The 25,654-nt window shown below is 39.0% G+C and overlaps 1 protein-coding gene across 1 annotated transcript in view; it reads left to right on the forward strand.

The window, feature by feature from the left end:
- LOC128636566 (HLA class II histocompatibility antigen, DM beta chain) overlaps window positions 1–25,654 on the forward strand; it is a 64,120-nt gene that overhangs the window by 35,953 nt on the left and 2,513 nt on the right. Inside the window, 3 exon segments of the mRNA XM_053689560.1 lie at window positions 13,449–13,715; window positions 21,408–21,458; window positions 21,461–21,685. Of these exon segments, the coding sequence (XP_053545535.1) occupies window positions 13,449–13,715; window positions 21,408–21,458; window positions 21,461–21,685 (543 nt within the window).

A 25,654-nucleotide genomic window follows, 5' to 3' on the forward strand; every position in this document is an offset into this window, starting at 1 on the left:
AGGGAGGAAAGCATAATTCTGTCACTATATAAAGCCCTGGTAAGACCTCACCTTGAGTATGGAGTGCAGTTCTGGGGACCGATTGCAAAAAAAGATATTGCAGAACTAGAAAAAGTTCAGAGAAGGGCCACAAAGCTAATAAGAGGATTGGAGAAATTAACCTATGAGGAGAGGCTAGCCAAACTGCGTCTCTTTTCTTTAGAAAAAAGGCGCTTGAGAGGTGACATGATTACTTTATATAAATATATTCAAGGCCCATATTCAGAGATGGCAGAAGCTCTGTTTATTCCAAGAAAATTGTTTCTGACAAGAGGTCACAATTTAAGGTTGGAGGAAAGGAGATTTAATCTCCTGCAACGGAAACATTTTTTCACTGTAAGAGCAATAAAATTGTGGAACTCATTACCAAAGGAGGTAGTGAATGCCAATACCCTAGATACATTTAAAAATAGTCTGGATACATTTCTGTATATAAACAAAATTCATGGATATGATTGCTAGTATTAAATAAGTCACCTTTTAGTGGGGTTATTTAAGCTTAACTGGAGTATTTTAGATTTGTATAGGTTGAACTTGATGGACTTCAGTCTTTTTTCAAATGTATCTACTATGTTACTATGTTACTTTTGTGGTCTTAACTCCTAACATGTACAGAATGTGTGTTCCAGTATGTGGGCCTCACTACACGAGAAATAAGGTCCAGGATTAGGGAACACCTTTGTAATATCAAGTCAGGCACCCTCACTACCCCATTGATTCAACACTTTACTATGAAACATCAAGAAAAAACCTCATACACTTAGATGGACAATTATTGAAAGGGCCAAGGCCCCTTCTAGGTTGGGGGCAGAGAAAATACCCTAGCCAAAAGAGACATTCACTGAATTTTTAAATTATGGACTATGATTCTCAGGGGATTAAACTCAAAGTATGATCTGATACATTTCTAGGAGTAGCTGTATTGAGTTGAGGTTGAGTGCTTGCGAGTATACAACAAAAACATGGATATATACGGCATATGATCAGATCATACACTTAGTGGCTAACTGCAGGGAACAGCAATAGAAAAGTTAACTTTCAAAACAGTCTCAAAATGGCAGTGAGGTCGGACTCAAAGAATGAATTTGCAGCAGGCAATAGGAGGTCTAATAACCCTTTGCCTTTTTCTATCTTGTGTTGTTATATTTTTGTATATTAGTAGTTTAGTAACTTTGTAATATAAAAAAATATAATGTTGCATGGTAAAATTGTGTGTTTACAAATGTGAACAGTAACAATTATTATATGATAAAACCTTGTGGAAGGTAATCAGCGATATGGAGGAATGCTATGATGTCATAGGGTTTTAACCATTTGGTGATGGTTTAGATGTTTAAATAGCTAGATTTGACTATGTGTCAAAACTAAGACTACGCCCCCATGCTGAAATGCGTCATCTATCTCAGTGGACAGAGAGGCATTTTATGATACGGCATAATACATGTGATGTTGTATACAGTTAAAGAATAACATTTATGTTTCTTTCATGTAATTGGCAAGAGTCCATGAGCTAGTGACATATGGAATATACAATCCTACCAGGAGGGGCAAAGTTTCCCAAACCTCAAAATGCCTATTAATACACCCCTCAACACACCCACAATTCAGTTTTACAAACTTTGCCTCCTATGGAGGTGGTGAAGTAAGTTTGTGCTAAGATTTCTACGTTGATATGCGCTTCTCAGCATTGTTGAAGGCCGATTCCTCTCAGAGTACAGCGAATGTCAGAGGGACGTGTAGGGAGTATCGCTTATTTGAATACGATGATTTCCCTAACGGGGGTCTATTTCATAGGTTCTCTGTTATCGGTCGTAGAGATTCATCTCCTACCTCCCTTTTCAGATCGACGCGATATACTCTCAATTTACCATTACCTCTACTAATAACTGTTTTAGTACTGGTTTGGCTATCTGCTATATGTGGATGGGTGTCTTTTGGTAAGTATGTTTTTTATTTCTTAAGACACCTCAGCTATGGTTTGGCACTTTATGCATTTATATAAAGTTCTAAATATATGTATTGTACTTATATTTGCCATGAGTCAGGTTCATGTATTTCCTTCTGCAGACTGTCAGTTTCATATTTGGGGAATATAAACATTTTAAGAAATGTATTTTTTACCTGGGGTTTAGTCTTTTTTTCAATTGACTACTTCTTGCATTTGCGGGTATTAGGCCCGCGGGTGCGTCAAATGTCAAACTTTATTGCGTCATTCTTGGCGCGAAAATATTTTTGGCGCGAAAAGATACGTTTATGACGCAACTTCGACCTTTCACGCGGTGGCGTCATTAGTGACGCGAGTGTGTCATTTCCGGTTATTTTTTGGCGCCAAAAAAGTTTACGTTACGTTGTGCGTCATACTTGGCCAAACTTTTTTCATTATTTCAATACCCCATTGATGTTTGCCTCTTGCTTTTTTCTCTATCAGAGGCCTATGCTTTTTGCATTTTTTCCCATTCCTGAAACTGTCATATAAGGAAATAGATAATTTTGCTTTATATGTTGTTTTTTCTCTTACATTGTGCAAGATGTCTCAATCTGATCCTGTCTCAGAAGTTTCTGCTGGAACATTGCTGCCTGATATCGGTTCTACCAAAGCTAAGTGCATTTGCTGTAAAATTGTAGAAATTATTTCTCCGAATGTCATTTGTAATAGTTGTCATGATAAACTTTTACATGCAGATAGTGTTTCCATCAGTAATAGTACATTGCCAGTTGCAGTTCCTTCAACTTCTAATGTGCATGATATACCTGTAAATTTTAAAGAATTTGTTTCTGATTCTATTCTGAAGGCTTTTTCTGCATTTCCACCTTCTAATAAACGTAAAAGGTCTTTTAAAACTTCTCATTTAGCTGATGAAATTTCAAATGACCAACAACATAATAATTTATCCTCTTCTGATGTGGATCTATCTGAGTCAGAAGATCCTTCCTCAGACATTGACACTGACAAATCTACTTATTTATTTAAAATAGAGTATATGCGTTCTTTATTAAAAGAAGTGTTAATTACTTTGGATATTGAGGTAACCAGTCCTATTGACGTTCAGTCTAATAAACGTTTAAATGCTGTTTTTAAACCTCCTGTGGTTTCTCCAGGGGTTTTTCCTATTCCTGAGGCTATTTCTGATATGATTTCTAGGGAATGGAATAAGCCAGGTACTTCTTTTATTCCTTCTTCAAGGTTTAAAAAATTGTATCCTTTACCAGCAAAATCTATAGAGTTTTGGGAAAAAATCCCCAAAGTTTGATGGGGCTATTTCTACTCTTGCTAAACGTACCACTATTCCTATGGAAGATAGTACTTCCTTTAAGGATCCTTTAGATAGGAAGCTTGAATCTTATCTAAGGAAGGCCTATTTATATTCAGGTCATCTTCTCAGACCTGCAATTTCTTTGGGTGATCATTTTATTTGTGATGCTATTTTTGATATTATCAAAATTGATGTTAGATCCATGTCTTTAGCTGTATTAGCTAGAAGAGTTTTGTGGCTTAAATCTTGGAATGCTGATATGACATCTAAATCTAGATTACTATCTCTTTCTTTCCAAGGTAATAATTTATTTGGTTCTCAGTTGGATTCTATTATTTCAACTATCACTGGGGGAAAGTGAGTTTTTCTGCCTCAGGATAAAAAACCTAAGGGTAAATCTAAGGCTTCTAACCATTTTCGTTCCTTTCGTCAGAATAAGGAACAAAAACTCAATCCTCCCCCCAAGGAATCTGCTTCCAATTGGAAGCCTTCATCAAATTGGAATACATCCAAGCCTTTTAGGAAACCAAAGTCAGCCCCTAAGTCCGCATGAAGGTGCGGCCCTCATTCCAGCTCAGCTGGTAGGGGGCAGATTAAGGTTTTTCAAGGATATTTGGATAAAATCTGTCCAAAATCATTGGATTCAGAGCATTGTCTCCCAAGGGTATCGAATAAGATTCAGAGTAAGGCCTCCTGTGAGAAGATTTTTTCTCTCACGTATCCCTGTAAATCCAGTAAAAGCTCAGGCTTTCCTGAAGTGTGTTTCAGACCTGGAGTCTTCAGGGGTAATCATGCCAGTTCCTCCTCAGGAACAAGGTTTGGGGTTTTATTCAAACCTATTCATTGTACCAAAGAAAGAAAATTTATTCAGACCAGTTCTGGATCTGAAAATTTTGAATCGTTATGTAACAGTTCCAACTTTCAAGATGGTAACTATAAGGACTATTCTGCCTTTTGTTCAGCGAGGACATTATATGTCCCATTATATGTCCACAATAGATTTGCAGGATGCATACCTTAATTTTCCGATTCATCCAGAACACTATCAGTTTCTTAGATTCTCTTTTCTAGACAAGCATTACCAATTTGTTGCTCTTCCATTTGGCCTAGCAACAGCTCCAAGAATCTTTTCAAAGGTTCTGGGTGCCCTACTATCTGTAATCAGAGAACAGGGTATTGCGGTGTTTCCTTATTTGGACGATATCTTGGTACTAGCTCAGTCTTTACGTGCTGCAGAATCTCACACAAATCAACTAGTGTTGTTTCTTCGGAAACATGGTTGGAGGATCAATTTACCAAAAAGTTTCTTGATTCCTCAGACAAGGGTCACTTTTTTAGGCTTCCAGATAGATTCAGTGTCCATGACTCTGTCTCTAACAGACAAGAGACATTTAAAATTGGTTGCAGCCTGCCGGCACCTTCAGTCTCAGTCATTCCCTTCAGTGGCTATGTGCATGGAAGTTTTAGGTCTCATGACTGCAGCATCGGACGCGATCCCCTTTGCTCGTTTTCACATGAGACCTCTACAGCTTTGTATGCTGAATCAATGATGCAGGGATTATACAAAGATATCACAATTAATATCCTTGAATCCCAATGTACGACACTCTCTGACATGGTGGATAGATCACCATCGTTTGGTTCAAGGGGCTTCTTTTGTTCGGCCAACCTGGACTGTGATCACAACAGATGCAAGTCTTTCAGGTTGGGGAGCTGTTTGGGGATCTCTGACAGCACAAGGGGTTTGGAAATCTCAAGAGGCGAGATTACCAATAAATATTTTAGAACTCCGTGCAATTCTCAGGGCTCTTCAGTTCTGGCCTCTGCTAAAGAGTGAACCATTCATTTGTTTTCAGACAGACAATATCACAACTGTGGCTTATGTCAATCATCAGGGTGGGACTCACAGTCCTCAAGCTATGAAAAAAGTATCTTGGATACTTGCTTGGGCGGAATCCAGCTCCTGTCTAATCTCTGCGGTGCATATCCCAGGTGTAGACAATTGGGAGGCGGATTATCTCAGCCGCCAGACTTTACATCCAGGGGAGTGGTCTCTCCATCCAGATGTGTTTTCTCAGATTGTTCAGATGTGGGATCTTCCAGAGATAGATCTGATGGCCTCTCATCTAAACAAGAAACTTCCCAGATACCTGTCCAGGTCCAGGGATGTTCAGGCGGAAGCAGTGGATGCGCTGACACTTCCTTGGTGTTATCATCCTGCTTACATCTTCCCGCCTCTAGCTCTCCTTCCAAGAGTGATCTCCAAAATCATCATGGAACAGTCTTTTGTGTCGCTGGTGGCTCCAGCATGGCCACACAGGTTTTGGTATGCGGATCTGGTTCGGATGTCCAGTTGCCCACCTTGGCCACTTCCGTTACGGCCGGACCTACTATCTCAAGGTCCGTTTTTCCATCAGGATCTCAAATCATTAAATTTGAAGGTATGGAAATTGAACGCTTAGTTCTAAGTCATAGAGGTTTCTCTGACTCAGTGATTAATACTATGTTACAAGCTCGTAAATCTGTCTCTAGAAAGATTTATTATAGAGTTTGGAAGACTTACATTTCATGGTGTTCTTCTCATAAATTTTCCTGGCATTCTTTTAGAATTCCTAGAATTTTACAGTTTCTTCAGGGTGGGTTGGATAAGGGTTTGTCTGCAAGTTCCTTGAAAGGACAAATCTCCGCTCTTTCTGTTTTATTTCACAGAAAGATTGCTATACTTCCTGATATACACTGTTTCGTACAGGCTTTAATTCGTATTAAGCCTGTCATTAAGTCAATTTCTCCTCCTTGGAGTCTTAATTTGGTTCTGAAAGCTTTACAGGCTCCTCCATTTGAACCTATGCATTCTTTGGACATTAAACTACTTTCTTGGAAAGTGTTGTTTCTTTTGGCCATCTCTTCTGCTAGAAGAGTTTCTGAGTTATCTGCTCTTTCTTGTGAGTCTCCTTTTCTGATTTTTTATCAGGATAAGGCAGTTTTGCTGACTTCTTTTCAATTTTTACCTAAGGTTGTGAATTCTAACAACATTAGTAGAGAAATTGTTGTCCCTTCCTTATGTCCTAATCCTAAGAATTCTTTGGAAAGATCCTTACATTCTTTGGATGTGGTAAGAGCTTTGAAATATTATGTGGAAGCTACTAAAGATTTCAGGAAGACTTCCAGTCTATTTGTTTTATTTTCTGGTCCTAGGAAAGGTCAGAAGGCTTCTGCTATTTCCTTGGCTTCTTGGTTGAAACTTTTGATTCATCAAGCTTATTTGGAGTTGGGTCAGGCCCCGCCTCAGAGAATTACAGCTCATTCTACTAGATCAGTCTCCACTTCGTGGGCTTTTAAAAATGAAGCTTCAGTTGATCAGATTTGCAAAGCGGCAACTTGGTCCTCTTTGCATCCATTTACTAAATTCTACCGTTTTGATGTATTTGCTTCTTCGGAAGAAGTTTTTGGTAGAAAAGTTCTTCAGGCAGCTGTTTCAGTTTGATTCTTCTGCTTTTGATTTAAGTTTTTTTCTTTCAAAAATGAAAATAAACTTATTTTTTTGGGTTGTGGATTAATTTTTTCAGCGGAATATGGCTGTTTTTATTTTTATTCCCTCCCTCTCTAGTGACTCTTGAGTGGAGATCCACATCTTGGGTATTGATATCCCATATGTCACTAGCTCATGGACTCTTGCCAATTACATGAAAGAAAACATAATTTATGTAAGAACTTACCTGATAAATTCATTTCTTTCATATTGGCAAGAGTCCATGAGGCCCACCCTTTTTATGGTGGTTATGTTTTTTTTGTATAAAGCACAATTATTTCCAAATTTCCTTTGTTGATGCTTTCTACTCCTTTCTTTATCACCCCACTGCTTGGCTATTCATTAAACTGAATTGTGGGTGTGGTGAGGGGTGTATTTATAGGCATTTTGAGGTTTGGGAAACTTTGCCCCTCCTGGTAGGATTGTATATCCCATATGTCACTAGCTCATGGACTCTTGCCAATATGAAAGAAATGAATTTATCAGGTAAGTTCTTACATAAATTATGTTTCTTTCATGTAATTAGCAAGAGTCCATGAGCTAGTGACGTATGGGATATACATTCCTACCAGGAGGGGCAAAGTTTCCCAAACCTCAAAATGCCTACAAATACACCCCTCACCACACCCACAAATCAGTTTTACAAACTTTGCCTCCTGTGGAGGTGGTGAAGTAAGTTTGTGCTAGATTCTACGTTGATATGCGCTCCGCAGCAGGTTGGAGCCCGGTTTTCCTCTCAGCGTGCAGTGAATGTCAGAGGGATGTGAAGAGAGTATTGCCTATTTTGAATTCAATGATCTCCTTCTACGGGGTCTATTTCATAGGTTCTCTGTTATCGCTCGTAGAGATTCATCTCTTACCTCCCTTTTCAGATCGACGATATACTCTTATATACCATTACCTCTACTGATTCTCGTTTCAGTACTGGTTTGGCTTTCTACTACATGTAGATGAGTGTCCTGGGGTAAGTAAGTCTTATTTTCTGTGACACTCTAAGCTATGGTTGGGCACTTTTATATAAAGTTCTAAATATATGTGTTTAAACATTTATTTGCCTTGATTCAGGATGTTCAACGTTCCTTATTTTCAGACAGTCAGTTTCATATTTGGGATAATGCATATGAATAATTCAATTTTTCTTACCTTAAAATTTGACTTTTTTCCCTGTGGGCTGTTAGGCTCGCGGGGGCTGAAAATGCTTCATTTTATTGCGTCATTCTTGGCGCGGACTTTTTTGGCGCAAAAAATTTTTTCTAATTATTTCCGGCGTCATACTTGTCGCCGGAAATTGCGTAATTGTTTACGTTTTTGCGCCAAAAATGTTGGCGTTACCGGATGTGGCGTCATTTTTGGGGCTAAAAGCATTAAGGCGCCAAATAATGTGGGCGTCTTTTTTGGCGCCAAAAAATATGGGCGTCATTATTGTCTCCACATTATTTAAGTCTCATTGTTTATTGCTTCTGGTTGCTAGAAGCTTGTTCACTGGCATTTTTTCCCATTCCTGAAACTGTAATTTAAGGAATTTGATCAATTTTGCTTTATATGTTGTTTTTTCTTTTACATATTGCAAGATGTCTCAGATTGAGCCTGAATCAGAAGATTCTTCTGGAAAATCGCTGCTTGATGCTGGATCTACCAAAGCTAAGTGCATTTGCTGTAAACTTATGGTATCTGTTCCTCCAGCTGTTGTTTGTAATGAATGTCATGACAAACTTGTTAATGCAGATAATATTTCCTTTAGTAATGTTACATTACCTGTTGCTGTTCCATCAACATCTAATACTCCTGTTCCTGTTAACATAAGAGATTTTGTTTCTAAATCCATTAAGAAGGCTATGTCTGTTATTCCTCCTTCTAGTAAACGTAAAAAGTCTTTTAAAACTTCTCATTTTTCAGATGAATTTTTAAATGAACATCATCATTCTGATTCTGATAATGATTCCTCTGGTTCAGAGGATTCTGTTTCAGAGATTGATGCTGATAAATCTTCATATTTATTCAAAATGGAATTTATTCGTTCTTTACTTAAAGAAGTCTTAATTGCATTAGAAATAGAGGATTCTGGTCCTCTTGATACTAAATCTAAACGTTTAAATAAGGTTTTTAAATCTCCTGTAGTTATTCCAGAAGTTTTTCCTGTCCCTGATGCTATTTCTGAAGTAATTTCCAGGGAATGGAATAATTTGGGTAATTCATTTACTCCTTCTAAACGTTTTAAGCAATTATATCCTGTGCCATCTGACAGATTAGAGTTTTGGGACAAAATCCCTAAAGTTGATGGGGCTATCTCTACTCTTGCTAAACGTACTACTATTCCTACGGCAGATAGTACTTCCTTTAAGGATCCTTTAGATAGAAAATTGAATCCTTTCTAAGAAAAGCTTACTTATGTTCAGGTAATCTTCTTAGACCTGCTATATCTTTAGCGGATGTTGCTGCAGCTTCAACTTTTTGGTTGGAAGCTTTAGCGCAGCAAGTGACAGATCATGATTTCTCATAGCATTGTTAATCTTCTTCAACATGCTAATAATTTTATTTGTGATGCCATCTTTGATATCATTAGGGTTAATGTAAGGTATATGTCTCTAGCTATTTTAGCTAGAAGAGCTTTATGGCTTAAAACTTGGAATGCTGATATGTCTTCCAAGTCAACTTTGCTTTCCCTTTCTTTCCAGGGTAATAAATTATTTGGTTCACAGTTGGATTCCATTATTTCAACTGTTACTGGGGGGAAAGGAACTTTTTTACCACAGGATAAAAAATCTAAAGGTAAATTTAGGTCTTCTAATCGTTTTCGTTCCTTTCATCACAATAAGGAACAAAAGCCTGATCCTTCCCCTACAAGAGCGGTATCAGTTTGGAAACCATCTCCAGTCTGGAATAAATCCAAACCTTTTAGAAAGCCAAAGTCAGCTCCCAAGTCAACATGAAGGTGCGGCCCTCATTCCAGCCCAGCTGGTAGGGGGCAGATTACGATTTTTCAAAGAAATTTGGATCTATTCGATTCACAATCTTTGGATTCAGAACATTGTTTCACAAGGGTACAGAATAGGCTTCAAGATAAGGCCTCCTGCAAGAAGATTTTTTCTTTCCCGTGTCCCAGTAAATCCAGTGAAGGCTCAAGCATTCTGAAATGTGTTTCAGATCTAGAGTTAGCTGGAGTAATTGTGCCAGTTCCAGTTCTGGAACAGGGGCTGGGGTTTTACTCAAATCTCTTTATTGTACCAAAGAAGGAGAATTCCTTCAGACCAGTTCTGGATTTAAAAATTTTGAATCATTATGTAAGGATACCAACATTCAAAATGGTAACTATAAGGACTATTCTGCCTTTTGTTCAGCAAGGGCATTATATGTCCACAATAGATTTACAGGATGCATATCTGCATATTCCGATTCATCCAGATCACTATCAGTTCTGAGATTCTCTTTCCTAGACAAGCAATTACCAGTTTGTGGCTCTGCCGTTTGGCCTAGCAACAGCTCCAAGGATTTTTACAAAGGTTCTCGGTGCCCCTTCTGTCTGTAATCAGAGAACAGGGTATTGTGGTATTTCCTTATTTGGGACGATATCTTGGTACTTGCTCAGTCTTCACATTTAGCAGAATCTCATACAAATCGACTTGTATTGTTTCTTCAAAAACATGGTTGGAGGATCAATTTACCAAAAAGTTCATTGATTCCTCAGACCAAGGGTAACCTTTTTAGGTTTCCAGATAGATTCAGTGTCCATGACTCTGTCTCTGACAGACAAGAGACGTCTAAAATTGGTTTCAGCTTGTCGAAACCTTCAGTCTCAATCATTCCCTTCATTAGCCTTATGCATGGAAATTCTAGGTCTTATGACTGCTGCATCGGACGCGATCCCCTTTGCTCGTTTTCACATGCGACCTCTTCAGCTTTGTATGCTGAACAGTGGTGCAGGGATTATACAAAGATATCTCAATTAATATCTTTAAAACCGATTGTATGACACTCTCTCACGTGGTGGACAGACCACCATCGTTTAGTTCAGGGGGCTTCTTTTGTTCTTCCACCTGGACTGTGATTTCAACAGATGCAAGTCTGACAGGTTGGGGAGCTGTTTGGGGGTCTCTGACAGCACAAGGGGTTTGGGAATCTCAGGATGGTGAGATTACCAATCAACATTTTGGAACTCCGTGTGCAATTTTCAGAGCTCTTCAGTCATGGCCTCTTCTAAAGAGAGAGTCGTTCATTTGTTTTCAGACGGACAATGTCACAACCGTAGCATATGTCAATCATCAAGGAGGGACTCACCAGTCCTCTGGCTATGAAAGAAGTATCTCGAATACTGGTTTGGGCGGAATCCAACTCCTGTCTAATTTCTGCGGTTCATATCCCAGGTATAGACAATTGGGAAAGCGGATTATCTCAGTCGCCAAACGTTACATCCGGGCAGCGAATGGTCTCTTCACCCAGAGGTATTTCTTCAGATTGTTCAAATGTGGGACTTCCAGAAATAGAATCTGATGGCTTCCCATCTAAACAAGAAACTTCCCAGGTATCTGTCCAGATCCAGGGATCCTCAGGCGGAGGCAGTGGATGCATTGTCACTTCCTTGGAAGTATCATCCTGCCTATATCTGTCCACCTCTAGTTCTCCTTCCAAGAGTTATTTCCAAGATTACTAAAGGAGTGCTCGTTTGTTCTGCTGGTGGCTCCAGCATGGCACTCACAGGTTTTGGTATGCGGATCTTGTCGGATGGCCACTTGCCAACCGTGGACTCTTCCATTAAGACCAGACCTTCTATCGCAAGGTCCTTTTTTCCATCAGGATCTCAAATCCTTAAATTTAAAGGTATGGAGATTGAACGCTTCATTCTCAGTCATAGAGGTTTCTCTGACTCAGTAATTAATACTATGTTACAGGCTCGTAAATCTGTATCTAGGAAGATATATTATCGAGTCTGGAAGATTTACATTTCTTGGTGTTCTTCTCATCATTTTTCTTGGCATTCTTTTAGAATTCCTAGAATTTTACAGTTTCTTCAGGATGGTTTGGATAAAGGTTTGTCTGCAAGTTCCTTGAAAGGACAAATCTCTGCTCTTTCTGTTCTTTTCCACAGAAAGATTGCTAGTCTTCCTGATATTCATTGTTTTGTACAGGCTTTGGTTCGTATAAAACCTGTTATTAAGTCAATTTTCTCCTCCTTGGAGTTTGAATTTGGTTCTGGGGCTCTTCAAGCTCCTCCGTTTGAACCTATGCATTCGCTGGACATTAAATTACTTTCTTGGAAAGTTTTGTTTCTTTTGGCCATCTCTTCTGCTAGAAGAGATTCTGAATTATCTGCTCTTTCTTGTGAGTCTCCTTTTCTGATTTTTCATCAGGATAAGGCGGTGTTGCGAACTTCTTTTAAATTTTTTCCTAAGGTTGTAAATTCTAACAACAATTAGTAGAGAAATTGTGGTTCCTTTCATTGTGTCCTAAATCCTAAGAATTCTAAGGAAAGATCGTTGCATTCTTTGGATGTAGTAGAGTTTGAAATATTATGTTGAAGCTACTAAAAATTTCCGAAAGACTTCTAGTCTATTTGTTATCTTTTCCGTTTCTAGGAAAGGTCAGAAGGCACTCTGCCATTTCTTTGGCGTCTTGGTTAAAGTCTTTTGATTTCATCATGCTTATGTCGAGTCGGGTAAAAACTCCGCTCAAAGGATTACAGCTCATTCATACTAGGTCAGTTTCTACTTCCTGAGCGTTTAGGAATGAAGCTTCGGTTGATCAGATTTGCAAAGCAGCAACTTGGTCTTCTTTGCATACTTTTACTAAATTCTACCATTTTGATGTGTTTTCTTCTTCTGAAGCAGTTTTTGGTAGAAAAGTACTTCAGGCAGCTGTTTCAGTTTGATTCTTCTGCTTATAATTTAATTTTTTTTCATTATAAGATTTAAACTTTGTTTTGGGTGTGGATTATTTTCAGCGGAATTGGCTGTCTTTATTTTATCCCTCCCTCTCTAGTGACTCTTGCGTGGAAGATCCACATCTGGGTATTCATTATCCCATACGTCACTAGCTCATGGACTCTTGCTAATTACATGAAAGAAAACATAATTTATGTAAGAACTTACCTGATAAATTCATTTCTTTCATATTAGCAAGAGTCCATGAGGCCCACCCTTTTTTGTGGTGGTTATGATTTTTTTGTATAAAGCACAATTATTCCAATTCCTTATTTTTTATGCTTTCGCACTTTTTCTTATCACCCCACTTCTTGGCTATGCATTAAACTGATTTGTGGGTGTGGTGAGGGGTGTATTTGTAGGCATTTTGAGGTTTGGGAAACTTTGCTCCTCCTGGTAGGAATGTATATCCCATACGTCACTAGCTCATGGACTCTTGCTAATATGAAAGAAATGAATTTATCAGGTAAGTTCTTACATAAATTATGTTTTTTAACCTCTATCATTGTGCTTCTTATCTCACCTTTTTTGGATATAAAAAAAAATCACATCAACTTGACTTTATATAGAGAATATAGAATATAGTGATATGCAATGCAGAATTTCCTAATGGTATTTATGGTAATGTCTATTGTTGCATATATAAACCAAAACCCACTTGTGTGAGGTTATTGTGTTTGCTGTTTTGACATTTATCCTTTCTTAATACAGGTTTCATATTGCAAGAAACTACATTCTGCACTTTTGGGGACACAGAAGGAGGAAATGTGACATTTTATTACATGATTTCATTTAACCGCCTGCCAGTGGTAGAGTATGACAAGACTGACAATATGTTTGTTGCAATGATTCATGATGCTGGACCTATCAGTACTCAGTTTAATAAAGACCCAGAAATGAGGAAAGAAATACAGCAGGAAGAACAAAAGTGCAAGGAGCAGGTGAAGAAATTTTGGGGAGGAACCACAGAGAGGAGTGGTGAGTGGTAAACATGGCTGGACTATTATTATTATTCTTATAATTAAGTGCCAATGCATTTTTACAACACTATATACTGAAGTATTAAAAAGATAGCATTTACAATACAAATTATACTTAACATGTATAAAAGAGAGGAACGTACTGCCCACGAGGAACAGTCATAGTATATACACCTTTATATAAACTGCAAATCAGAAAGAGGCTCTCAGTCTTACAATTTAAACTTGAGTTGTTTGAAAAATATGGATGAAGCAAACAAGGATAAAAGGCTGAAGAAGAATGGAATTGATATATGAAAAAAAGATTTTAGGAATAGTAAACCTTGAATCTTTAAAACAAAAGCACAAAGAAAGTTGCACTAAAAGGTGGAGTATAGTGACAGGGTTACTACAGTATAGCAAGTCTTGATTTAGCTTTGATAATTAAAGTCAAAAGTAATTAATGAGTATAACTGTTGTGGGTAAAGTCAGATATTGGGTAATCCTAGGATTACCCGGGTAAAACGGACATTACCCAAGCGGCTGTGGGTAAAGCCCAATGTAAGATAACAAATCCCCTCAGTCACTGCATCAAACCAATATATACGATGCACTGCAATTCCCCCATCTTCACTATCTTTTATACCTCCGCCTTCAACCCCCCAGACAGAGGCAAAAAAAATAGTGTAGATGGGGGAATTACAGTATATTGGGCTTTACCTACAGCCGAATGGGTAATGTCCTTTTTTACCCGGGTAACCCTAGGATTACCTGGATTTCTTACTTTACCCGTAACATATCAATAAAAGTACACAAAGGGTGGGGATTGAGGGAAGAGGATATCTGTCATTCAGAGGAGAGTATGTAGATGCTAGCAGAGGATATGGGATGTGCAGGGCAGAAAGATGCCCAGGGTGAAGAGCGTCTGTCAGATACTAGGATGTAATGTAGGTTTTGGATAGTAAGAAGGGAAGAGCGGGAGAGGCTCTAGCTTCATATATATGGTAAAGGGGCAGCTACAGTGGGTAAATAGAGTAATGAGAGGAAGGGTATGTTATTAGTAAATGTGCTAATGAATTTAAATAATTAAGGCCTAGATTTAGAGTTGGGCGGTAGCCGTGAAAACCAGCGTTAGAGGCTACTAACGCTGGTTTTTACCGCCCTCAGGTATTTGGAGTCACTGAAAAAAGGGTCTAACGCTCACTTTTCAGCCGCGACTTTTCCATACCACAGATCCCCTTACGTAAATTGCGTATCCTATCTTTTCAATGGGATCTTTCTAACTCCGGTATTTAGAGTCGTGGCTGAAGTGAGCGTTAGAATTCTAACGACAAAACTCCAGCCGCAGAAAAAAAACAGGAGTTAAGAGCTTTTTGGGCTAACGCCGGTTCATAAAGCTCTTAACTACTGTGCCCTAAAGTACACTAACACCCATAAACTACCTATGTACCCCTAAACTGAGGTCCCCCCACATCGCCGCCACTCGATTAAATTTTTTTAACCCCTAATCTGCCGACCGCCACCTACGTTATACTTATGTACCCCTAATCTGCTGCCCCTAACACCGCCGACCCCTGTATTATATTTATTAACCCCTAACCTGCCCCCCACAACGTCGCCGCCAGATACCTACAATAATTAACCCCTAATCTGACGACCGCAAAGCGCCGCCACCTACATTATAGCTATGTACCCCTAATCTGCTGCCCCTAACACCGCCGACCCCTATATTATATTTATTAACCCCTAATCTGCCCCCCACAACGTCGCCTCCACCTGCCTACACTGATTAACCCCTAATCTGCCGACCGGACCTGAGCGCTACTATAATAAAGTTATTAACCCCTAATCCGCCTCACTAACCCTATAATAAATAGTATTAACCCCTAATCTGCCCTCCCTAACATCGCCGACACCTAACTTCAATTATTAACCCCTAATCTGCCGACCGGAGCTCACCGCTATTCTAATAAATGTATTAACCCCTAAAGCTAAGTCTAACCCTAACACTAACACCCCCCTAAATTAAATATAATTTTAATCTAACGAAATTAATGAACTCTTATTAAATAAATTATTCCTATTTAAAGCTAAATACTTACCTGTAAAATAAATATAAATCCTAATATAGCTACAATATAAATTATAATTACATTGTAGCTATTTTAGGATTTATATTTATTTTACAGGCAACTTTGTAATTATTTTAACCAGGTACAATAGCTATTAAATAGTTACCTAGTTAAAATAATTACAAAATTACCTGTAAAATAAATCCTAACCTAAGTTACAATTAAACCTAACACTAGACTATCATTATATTAATTAAATAAAATATCTACAATTACCTACAATTAAACCTAACACTACACTATCAATAAATTAATTAAATACAATTCCTACAAATAAATACAATGAAATAAACTAACTAAAGTACAAAAAATAAAAAAGAACTAAGTTACAAAAAATAAAAAATATTTACAAACATAAGAAAAATATTACAACAATTTTAAACTAATTACACCTACTCTAAGCCCCCTAATAAAATAACAAAGACCCCCAAAATAAAAAATGCCCTACCCTATTCTAAATTACTAAAGTTAAAAGCTCTTTTACCTTACCAGCCCTGAACAGGGCCCTTTGCGGGGCATGCCCCAAGAATTTCAGCTCTTTTGCCTGTAAAAAAAAACATACAATACCCCCCCCCCAAACATTACAACCCACCACCCACATACCCCTAATCTAACCCAAACCCCCCTTAATAAACCTAACACTAAGCCCCTGAAGATCTTCCTACCTTGTCTTCACCCTGCCAGGTTCTCCGATCGGTCCAGAAGAGCTCCTCCGATGTCCTGATCCAAGCCCAAGCGGGGGGCTGAAGAGGTCCATGATCCGGTCGAAGTCTTCAGCCAAGCGGGGCAGAAGAGGTCTTCCATCCGATTGAAGTCTTCATCCAGGCGGCATCTTCTATGGTCTTCCATCCGGAGCGAAGCGGCAGCATCCTGAAGACCTCCGACACGGAACATCCATCCGGCCCGACGACTGAACGACGAATGACGGTTCCTTTAAATGACGTCATCCAAGATGGCGTCCCTCGAATTCCGATTGGCTGATAGGATTCTATCAGCCAATCGGAATTAAGGTAGGAATATTCTGATTGGCTGATGGAATCAGCCAATCAGAATCAAGTTCAATCCGATTGGCTGATTCGATCAGCCAATCAGATTGAGCTCGCATTCTATTGGCTGTTCCGATCAGCCAATAGAATGCGAGCTCAATCTGATTGGCTGATTGGATCAGCCAATCGGATTGAACTTGATTCTGATTGGCTGATTCCATCAGCCAATCAGAATATTCCTACCTTAATTCCGATTGGCTGATAGAATCCTACGCGGGTCCTTACCGACAAAACTCTAAATCTAGCCGTAAATGTTTCAATAATATTCAACAAATGAGAAGTCCAAAATCCACAGTTTGTATCCAAAGTAATACTTCTCAAAAGGAAAACAGAAAAGAGCACTTAAATAGTGTAATATTGCTTCACAGTCTAATTGGGACAAAGCTGAGAGGAAAAAGAATGTTCACCAACTCTTTGTTTTGTAAAATGTATTATCAATTTAAAATAACTTAAAAGAAAATGAAACAATTTTTTTTTTTCCGATAAAGCATACACTTTTTTAACAACTTTCCAATTTACTTCTATTATCTAATTTTCCTCTTTCTCTTAGTATCCTTTGTTGAAAAAAACAGGGAGGTAACTCAGGAGTGTGCACGTTTCAAAAGCACTGCATAGCAGTTTTTTTTTAACAATGTTATACATCAGCAAGAGCACTTTTTTCCTGCCATGTAGTTCTCCAGACATGTGCACGCTACCAGGTATCCCTTCAACAAAGAATACTATAATAAAAAAACAAATTTGATCATTTGTGTTTCATGTCCCTTTAAAGTAATCAAAGGGTTACAGTCATTCAGGGTCGAAGCACAATACAGCATAGACTGATACAGTTTGTTCAAATGAGCTAAACAAACATTTGTGCGATAAACTTTAGGCTTGCCTGTGTCATTTAACAGTGCTCCTCTTGTGACCAACCCTCTGGCGCTTCAGTCATGTTACATAATCACTGGATTGCGCTACCTGTTATTTTTTTATTGAAAAATAGAACATAAACACATAGGGATCCATGTACTAAGCGGCGGGCGGACAGCTTCTCAACTCGCTTCTCAACTAGCCTTCGCTACACACGGGCAGCAGATCTGTTGATCCGTTTGCCCGTATGTATCATTACACACTCATCGGAGTGTGTAATGCCCGCCCCTTCATTCGCACGACCAATCACATGACTGAAGGGGCTGTCAATCACCGAGAGCGAGCAAGCTCTCTGGGATTTTCCTTTGCCACCTCCTCAGAGGTGGCGTAGGGTGTAAGAAGCAGCAGTCTAATGACCGCTGCTTCTTACATTGCGGGAAGCAGGCTTGCATATGCGAACCTGCCCCGCAAAGGCTCCGGAGCAGCTTTCGCTGCTTGGTACATGGAGCCCATAACACCTTGTACGCCACACGTCCTCAAAAAAAATACAGTTAATGACCGAGGACGTGTGGCGTACGTCCTTGGTCTGGAAAGCAGTTGGAAGCGATCAGGCTCGCTTCCAACTGCTTTCCAGTTATTGCATTGATGCCTCGATATGGAGGCATCCTGCAATAACCCCCCTTGGCCATCCGATGCAGAGAGAGCCACTCTGTGGCCCTCTCTGCACCGGACATCAATGGCCGGTATCGTTGGTGGGTGGGAGCTTACGTGGGAGGCGGGTGGGCGGCCATCGATGCTCTGTGTGGAGTGGAGGGGGCGGGATCGGGGGCGGGACCTAGGGGGGGCGCGCACTGGAGCGCGCGCGTTCACGGCGGTTGGTGGGCGGGCGCGGTGCACGGGGCGGGAACGGGTGGGAACCGCTACACTACAGAAAAACATAAAGTTAAAAGTAAATAAAACTAATAAAGTTTAAATATTAAAATATAATCTAAGGGATCTGGAAGGGGTTGGGGGTTGGTCTTGGTGGGGGGGGGAAAGCTACACTACAGAAAAGGGCATTTTTTTTTAAAAAAAGGCACATTTTTTACAAAACTGGGTACTGGCAGACAGCTGCCAGTACCCAAGATGGCGCCCATTAAGGCAGAGGGGAAGGGTTAGAGAGCTGTTTGGTGGGGGATCAGTGAGGTTGGGGTCTAAGGGGGGATCCTACACATCAGCATATGTAAATATGTTTTTTTTTTTTTTTTTTTTTTTTAAAAAGGGCCAAATACCTTTTATTTTAGTACTGGCAGAGTTTCTGCCAGTACTTAAGATGGCGGGGACAATTGTGGGGTGGGGGAGGGAAGAGAGCTGTTTTGGGAGGGATCAGGGGGTCTGATGTTTCAGGTGGGAGGCTGAGCTCTACACTAAAGATAAAATTAACCCTGCAAGCTCCCTACAAGCTACATAATTAACCCCTTCACTGCTAGCCATAATACACGTGTGATGCGCAGCGGCATTTAGAGGCCTTCTAATTACCAAAAAGCAATGCCAAAGCCATATATGTCTGCTATTTCTGAACAAAGGGGATCCCAGAGAAGCATTTACAACCATTTGTGCCATAATTGCACAAGCTGTTTGTAAATAATTTCAGTGAGAACCTAAATTGAGAAAAATGTAACTTTTTTTTTAATTTGATCGCATTTGGCGGTGAAATGGTGGCATAAAATATACCAAAATTGGCCTAGATCAATACTTGGGGTTGTCTACTACACTACACTAAAGCTAAAACAACCCCAAAAAGCTCCCTACATGCTCCCTAATTAACCCCTTCACTGCTGGGCATAATACACGTGTGGTGCGCAGTGGCATTTAGCGGCCTTCTAATTACCAAAAAGCAACGCCAAAGTCATATATGTCTGCTATTTCTGAACAAAGGGGATCCCAGAGAAGAATTTACAACCATTTATGCCATAATTGCACAAGCTGTTTGTAAATAATTTAAGTTAGAAACCAAAAGTTTGTGAAAAAAATTTGTGAAAAGTGAACGATTTTTTGTATTTGATTGCATTTGGCGGTGAAATGGTGGCATGAAATATACCAAAATGGGCCTAGATCAATACTTTGGGTTGTCTACTAAAAAAAAATATATACATGTCAATGGATATTCAGAGATTCCTGAAAGATATCAGTGTTCTAATGTAACTAGCGCTAAATTTGAAAAGAAATGGTTTGGAAATAGCAAAGTGCTACTTGTATTTATGGCCCTATAGTTTACAAAAAAGCAAATAACATGTAAACATTGGGTATTTCTAAAATCAGGACAAAATTTAGAAACTATTTAGCATGGGTGTTTTTTTGCTGGTTGTAGATGTGTAACAGATTTTGGGGGTCAAAGTTAGAAAAAGTGTGTTTTTTCCATTTTTTCCTCATATTTTATAAAAATTTTTATAGTAAATTATAAGATATGATGAAAATAATGGTATCTTTAGAAAGTCCATTTAATGGCGAGAAAAACGGTATATAATATGTGTGGGTACAGTAAATGAGTAAGAGGAAAATTACAGCTAAACACAAACACCTCAAAAATGTAAAAATAGCCTTGGTCCCAAACGGACAGAAAAGGGAAAAGTGCTGTGGTCATTAAGGGGTTAATAAAGGGCTATTATTACAAGTGGGCCTAGAGGATAAAACATATTGTGATAATTAAATTCCTTAATCATGTCAACAATTCCATTTTTTCAGTATTTGTTGTTGGGCGTTGTGAAGCTCTTGCCCATAACTTGGCAATCAAGTTCCTGACTTTATAACAAGTATTCTATCCATGGTTCTTATGAATCTTCAGACTGGTTATAGTTGAAAAGGGAGTAGGGAATGCAAGAAGAAAGGCAAAGAAAATATGGGAATCCAACCTCATTATAATGGCTGCAAGATTGCCAACCATAATCTCATAGTCAAAATGTTGTGGTTGGAGATCATGAGTGTGCAAGATCTTGCTAACCACAACATCATAGTACAAGAAGGTAATGTCAGGTAAGGTTAGGGTTAGAGACAGGGATTAGGAATTAGTTTTAGGGTTAGGAGTTTAGGTTAGTTTTAGCAAGTGGCATTAGGGTTAAGATTAGGGCTAGGGTTAGATTTATCGACATTGATAAGTATTAGGGTCAGGGCTAGGGTTAACTCATTGAATACCCTAGAGGGGTGCATTCATTGTAATGATTTACTGTCTTCTTGTAGTTTAATGGGAATTTGTCTCCATAGTGGTAAAGTTGCCTGCAACATTCCTGCACAGCCATGGTGACATCACAGCAACAGTATTGCTTTCACTGCAACCTTTCTAATAAGAACCAATATACAGGGAATATGAATTAATTAGTGCAGGAATAAGGGGCAACATTTGGAGAAAAGCTGTGAAGAGAGGAATAATAATTAATAAAAAAAATCTCATGAGCTGTGGAACAAAAGAAAGGACTATTTATGCCTCAGTTTAATATTTATAATTTTTCAACATATTTCTTTATTATATTCAGACTTGATGGGCCTTTTTGATTCTTATCTATCATCAAATTCTATGTTTCTATGTTTCAGTTAAAAATATAATTTCTTGCACTCTTTTGCTTTCACTAAACCACTTATCCACCTACTTCTGCTTTCTAAGGTCTGGTTTCTCCTGGCATCCATCATTATTATTTCTCTTCACCACAGTTCAACCATCCATGATGGTCTACCACCCGAGTCCCAGCATGATACAGACACTCAAATGCTGGTTTGCCATGTTTGGGGGTTTTATCCTAAGAACATTAAAGTAGCGTGGGTAAAGAATGAAAACACTGTCGTCGTTAACTACACTGAGGCTAATGCTGTTGGAGACTGGACCTACCAACTTATGGCGCTGCTAAATTTGAGAGATTCTAAACCTGGAGACTATTACGAGTGTGTTGTTCACCATTCCAGTTTAAAGGAAATTATGTCGCAAAAATGGGGTGAGTCACTGTCTATTATTAAAGGGACATTATACTGTAAAAAATAGTTTTTCCCTTAATGTGTTTACAATTGCTTTTTTTACCAACTGTAGAGTAAAAAAATGTATGAAAATTAGCTTTTTAAGGTTTATTTGTGTATATTAAAGCTCTGATTTTGTGTTTTGAAGCCACAACCTAATAAAATGGGTTGAGCTTGTAGGTATAATCAGATCTCATTACTGTATCACATTGTGTACATATACATGTGTCTTTATCTTATATCTGTAGGTATAATCAGATCTCATTACTTTATCACATTGTGTACATATGCATGTGTCTTTATCTTATATTTGTAGGTATAATCAGATCTCATTACTTTATCACATTGTGTACATATGCATGTGTCTTTATCTTATATATGTAGGTATAATCACATCTCATTACTGTGTTACATTATGTACATATACATGTGTCTTTATCTTATATCTGTAGGTATAATCAGATCTCATTACTGTATCACATTGTGTACATATACATGTTTCTTTATCTTATATCTGTCCATAAAACAATCACCAGTACTTGGAGAGAACAAGGGAAAATCCACATTGTATTACCTTATGTCTGCTATATCCCACTGGGAGTGTAATTTCTTCTGCTGGCAGTGTTTACAAAGCTTATCTATAGCTTGGAACTGCGGCCACAAACTTTGAGAATAGGTGGGGATACCACAGGCTAAATCAACTATTTCAAATGCCAATATAAGGGTAAAGGAGCTACTTGTAAACAATTTAATACACTCCAGCAGGTAAAGTGGATTATTGGAAACAAATTAAAGGGGAGAACATTTTTGAGTAAACTGTCCCTTTAACCTTAAGTCTTCTGTTCTTCTATAATATATTTCTCCAGTCACCTGTTTCTCAATTGTTTGTTCTTGTGTGTTATGTGGGTTCTCTTACGTATTTCTGTTTGTAGTAACCACTTCTATCAGTCTCTCCTAGTCCTTTTGATGTCTTTTGGAATCCATCTAACATATCACTGTCCCAAGTCCTTACTCCTTGGGGCCGATTTATTAAAGTGCAGGTATTGTTAATCAATAAAACAAACAGTAAACCAACAAATGAAATAACAAAAGTTGACAATAGCTTTCATAATAGATTCATTAGGTGACATAGATTCAAGAATGCCGCGGGTATAGTCACTATGACCACATAGTAGGGCTTTTGAATACAAACAGAATCTCGTCACGCAACCACTGGTTCTGTGGGTTGTGGGGAGTGTGTAGGGTTAGGGAGCTTCTTAAATTTGTCTGCTATGTAGGAATCCCATAGGATTTTGGTTTTCATATAGTGATACTCTTCTAAATTCAGGACAGTTTGACATTGGTCCAGCCATTACGCTAGGGAAGGTAATATAGGTGTTTTCCAGTTTCTGACTATAAGTGTTTTTGCACTGTTAATTAGAATATGCAATAATTTAGTTTGAGAGGTGGTGAATTGTATAGGAGTGAGATTAAATAGCCATAAGAGAGGGTTCTCAGTAATTTTGGGGCCTAAATAAATAGCTGTTTCTTTTATTACGTTTGTCCAGAAAGGGGCAATGACTGGGCATTGCCACCATATGTGTGACATTGTTCCCATCTGGGAATGGCACCTCCAGCATTGGTTACTGACTTTGCTAAATAGTTTATGGCATCTGGCTGGGGTGAGGTACCATCTGTGCATTCGCTTAATATTTGTCTCAAGCATTCTACTGGAGATAGAGGTCTTAGTAATGTTGGCTAGTATCCGATTCACTTCTGAGGGGGTGATGTGTAACCCTAGTTCATGTTCCCATCTGTCCATGTAATAAGGGGTATGGCCTACTGACTGATTCTGCAAGAGGGTGTACATTTGTGATAGAGTATGAGTTATTGGGGTATGTTTACTGCATAAAGATTCAAATTGGGTAAGTGGTCTCATTATGTTTTTCCTATTTGGATGACTAGTTATATATGAGTGGCACTGGTAGAGTTTGAACCAGTCTTGTAGAAAGGTGAGCCCTTTTCTTTTAGCTCATCAACAGTGAACCATCTTTGTTCATTTCCTAGCTGGTATGCCATTAGAGATCTATGATTTTATTTAGTTAAATATCCTATTTGACCCAGCCTAGGGGTGAAGTCATGATTATCGGTGAGAGGGGTTAATGGAGAGGGTCTACTGGAGAGGCGGGGGTAAGCCTTTAGGAGTTTTTCCCAAATACTAAAAGTTTCATATATGATTGAGTTGCAATTTGGGGAGACTAATTTGTTGGTCTTTGGCCCCCAGCACAAGGCTCCAAGATGTGTAAAACCCGTTATATCACGTTCTAGGCGGACCCAAGCTTTTTGATCATAATTTGAAAACCAATCTGTAATTCTCTGCAGTAAAATAGACTGTCTATATCTAGTTAGGTTAGGGACTCCCAGCCCCCCCCGTATAATGCAAATATTTTGGAGATGACGGAGTCGCCTAGACCGAATTTTGCCAGTACTGATTTGAGAAAGTGCCAACAGACACGGTCAAAGGCCTTTTCCACGTCCGTTGACACTATAGCAAGAGGGAGTTGTTTAGACGATGCGTGTTCAATGATGTGGAGGGCCCGGATCGTATTGTCTCTAGCTTCTCTGGTGGGGATAAGTCCCACTTGGTCATTTACAATAATATTTGGGAGAATTTGGTTCAGTTGGTCAGTTAGAAGTTTTGCATACATTTTTACATCTGTATTCAACTGTCATGGTTTTTACCTGTTTTGTTTGCCATATGCTGCTGGCAGCCATTTTACTCACCTCTCTTGCTGACTGTAGTGCATACTGTGTGATGCTGCTCATTTCCTGCACTTCCTTTTATGGCCAGACTGGTGTACATCATCCGTGTGAGACAGGATGCAGTCTCAGAATTGTGATGTCATCACTTATTATTTAAAGGGCCTCTGTTCACTATGCTTTGCCCTTGCATTGTCTCAGACCTGTTTGTGAGAGCTCCTGTGTATTACCTGGCTGTCTGACGTCCCTCCTGGTTCCTGATCCCTGGCTTGTTCCTGACTACTTGCTTTGGCTTCTGACTTGGCTCATCTGACTATTCGCTTTGGCTCCTGAATCGGCTCGTCTGACTACCAGCTCTGGTTTTGATTCCTGGCTTGTTATTTGACTTGTGGACTTTTTATTATTTTTTGCTATTAATAAAGGCGTGATTATTTTTGCACTTCTCGTCTCAGTCTGATTCCTCGCACCCTGACATTACTGTCAGGGTTTTTACCTGTTTTGTTTGCCATATGCTGCTGGCAGCCATTTTACTCACCTCTCTTGCTGACTGTAGTGCATACTGTGTGATGCTGCTCATTTCCTGCACTTCCTTTTATGGCCAGACTGGTGTACATCATCCATGTGAGACAGGATGCAGTCTCAGAATTGTGATGTCATCACTTATTATTTAAAGGGCCTCTGTTCACTATGCTTGGCCCTTGCGTAATGTCAGGGTGCCAGGAATCAGACTGAGATAAGAAGTGCAAAAATAATCACACCTTTATTAATAGCAAAAAATAATAACTGTTGAGAGACTAGTTACGTCCATCATAAACTAATCAATTCATGAGTGGTATTGTTGGGGAAGGGAGTAATAAGTATAAGACCTATCTTCCGGGTGAGTTATTCTCCAGACGTCCTGTAGGACTGCGTTTTTTTAGGTATGTTTTTACATTGTTAGTGGTATTACGGGAAATGTATGATGAGCCTGTGGAGGTGTCCATAGCTGGGTGTAGTATAGTGTAGTGTAGTGTAGTGTAGTGTTGAAGTCCCCCCCCACTATAAGTGATCCCTTACCCTCCTCTAGGAGTATATTAGTGAATCTCTTAAAGAATATCCCTTAATTAGAGTTGGGTGCGTACACACTCGCTAGTGTGACCTGGCTATTATATAATGTGCCTATGAGGATTAGGTACCGGCCATCTGGATCCCTGATAACCATCTACAAAAAT

The sequence above is a fragment of the Bombina bombina genome, chromosome 7 (assembly GCF_027579735.1).
Source record: "Bombina bombina isolate aBomBom1 chromosome 7, aBomBom1.pri, whole genome shotgun sequence".
Lineage (NCBI taxonomy): Eukaryota > Metazoa > Chordata > Amphibia > Anura > Bombinatoridae > Bombina > Bombina bombina.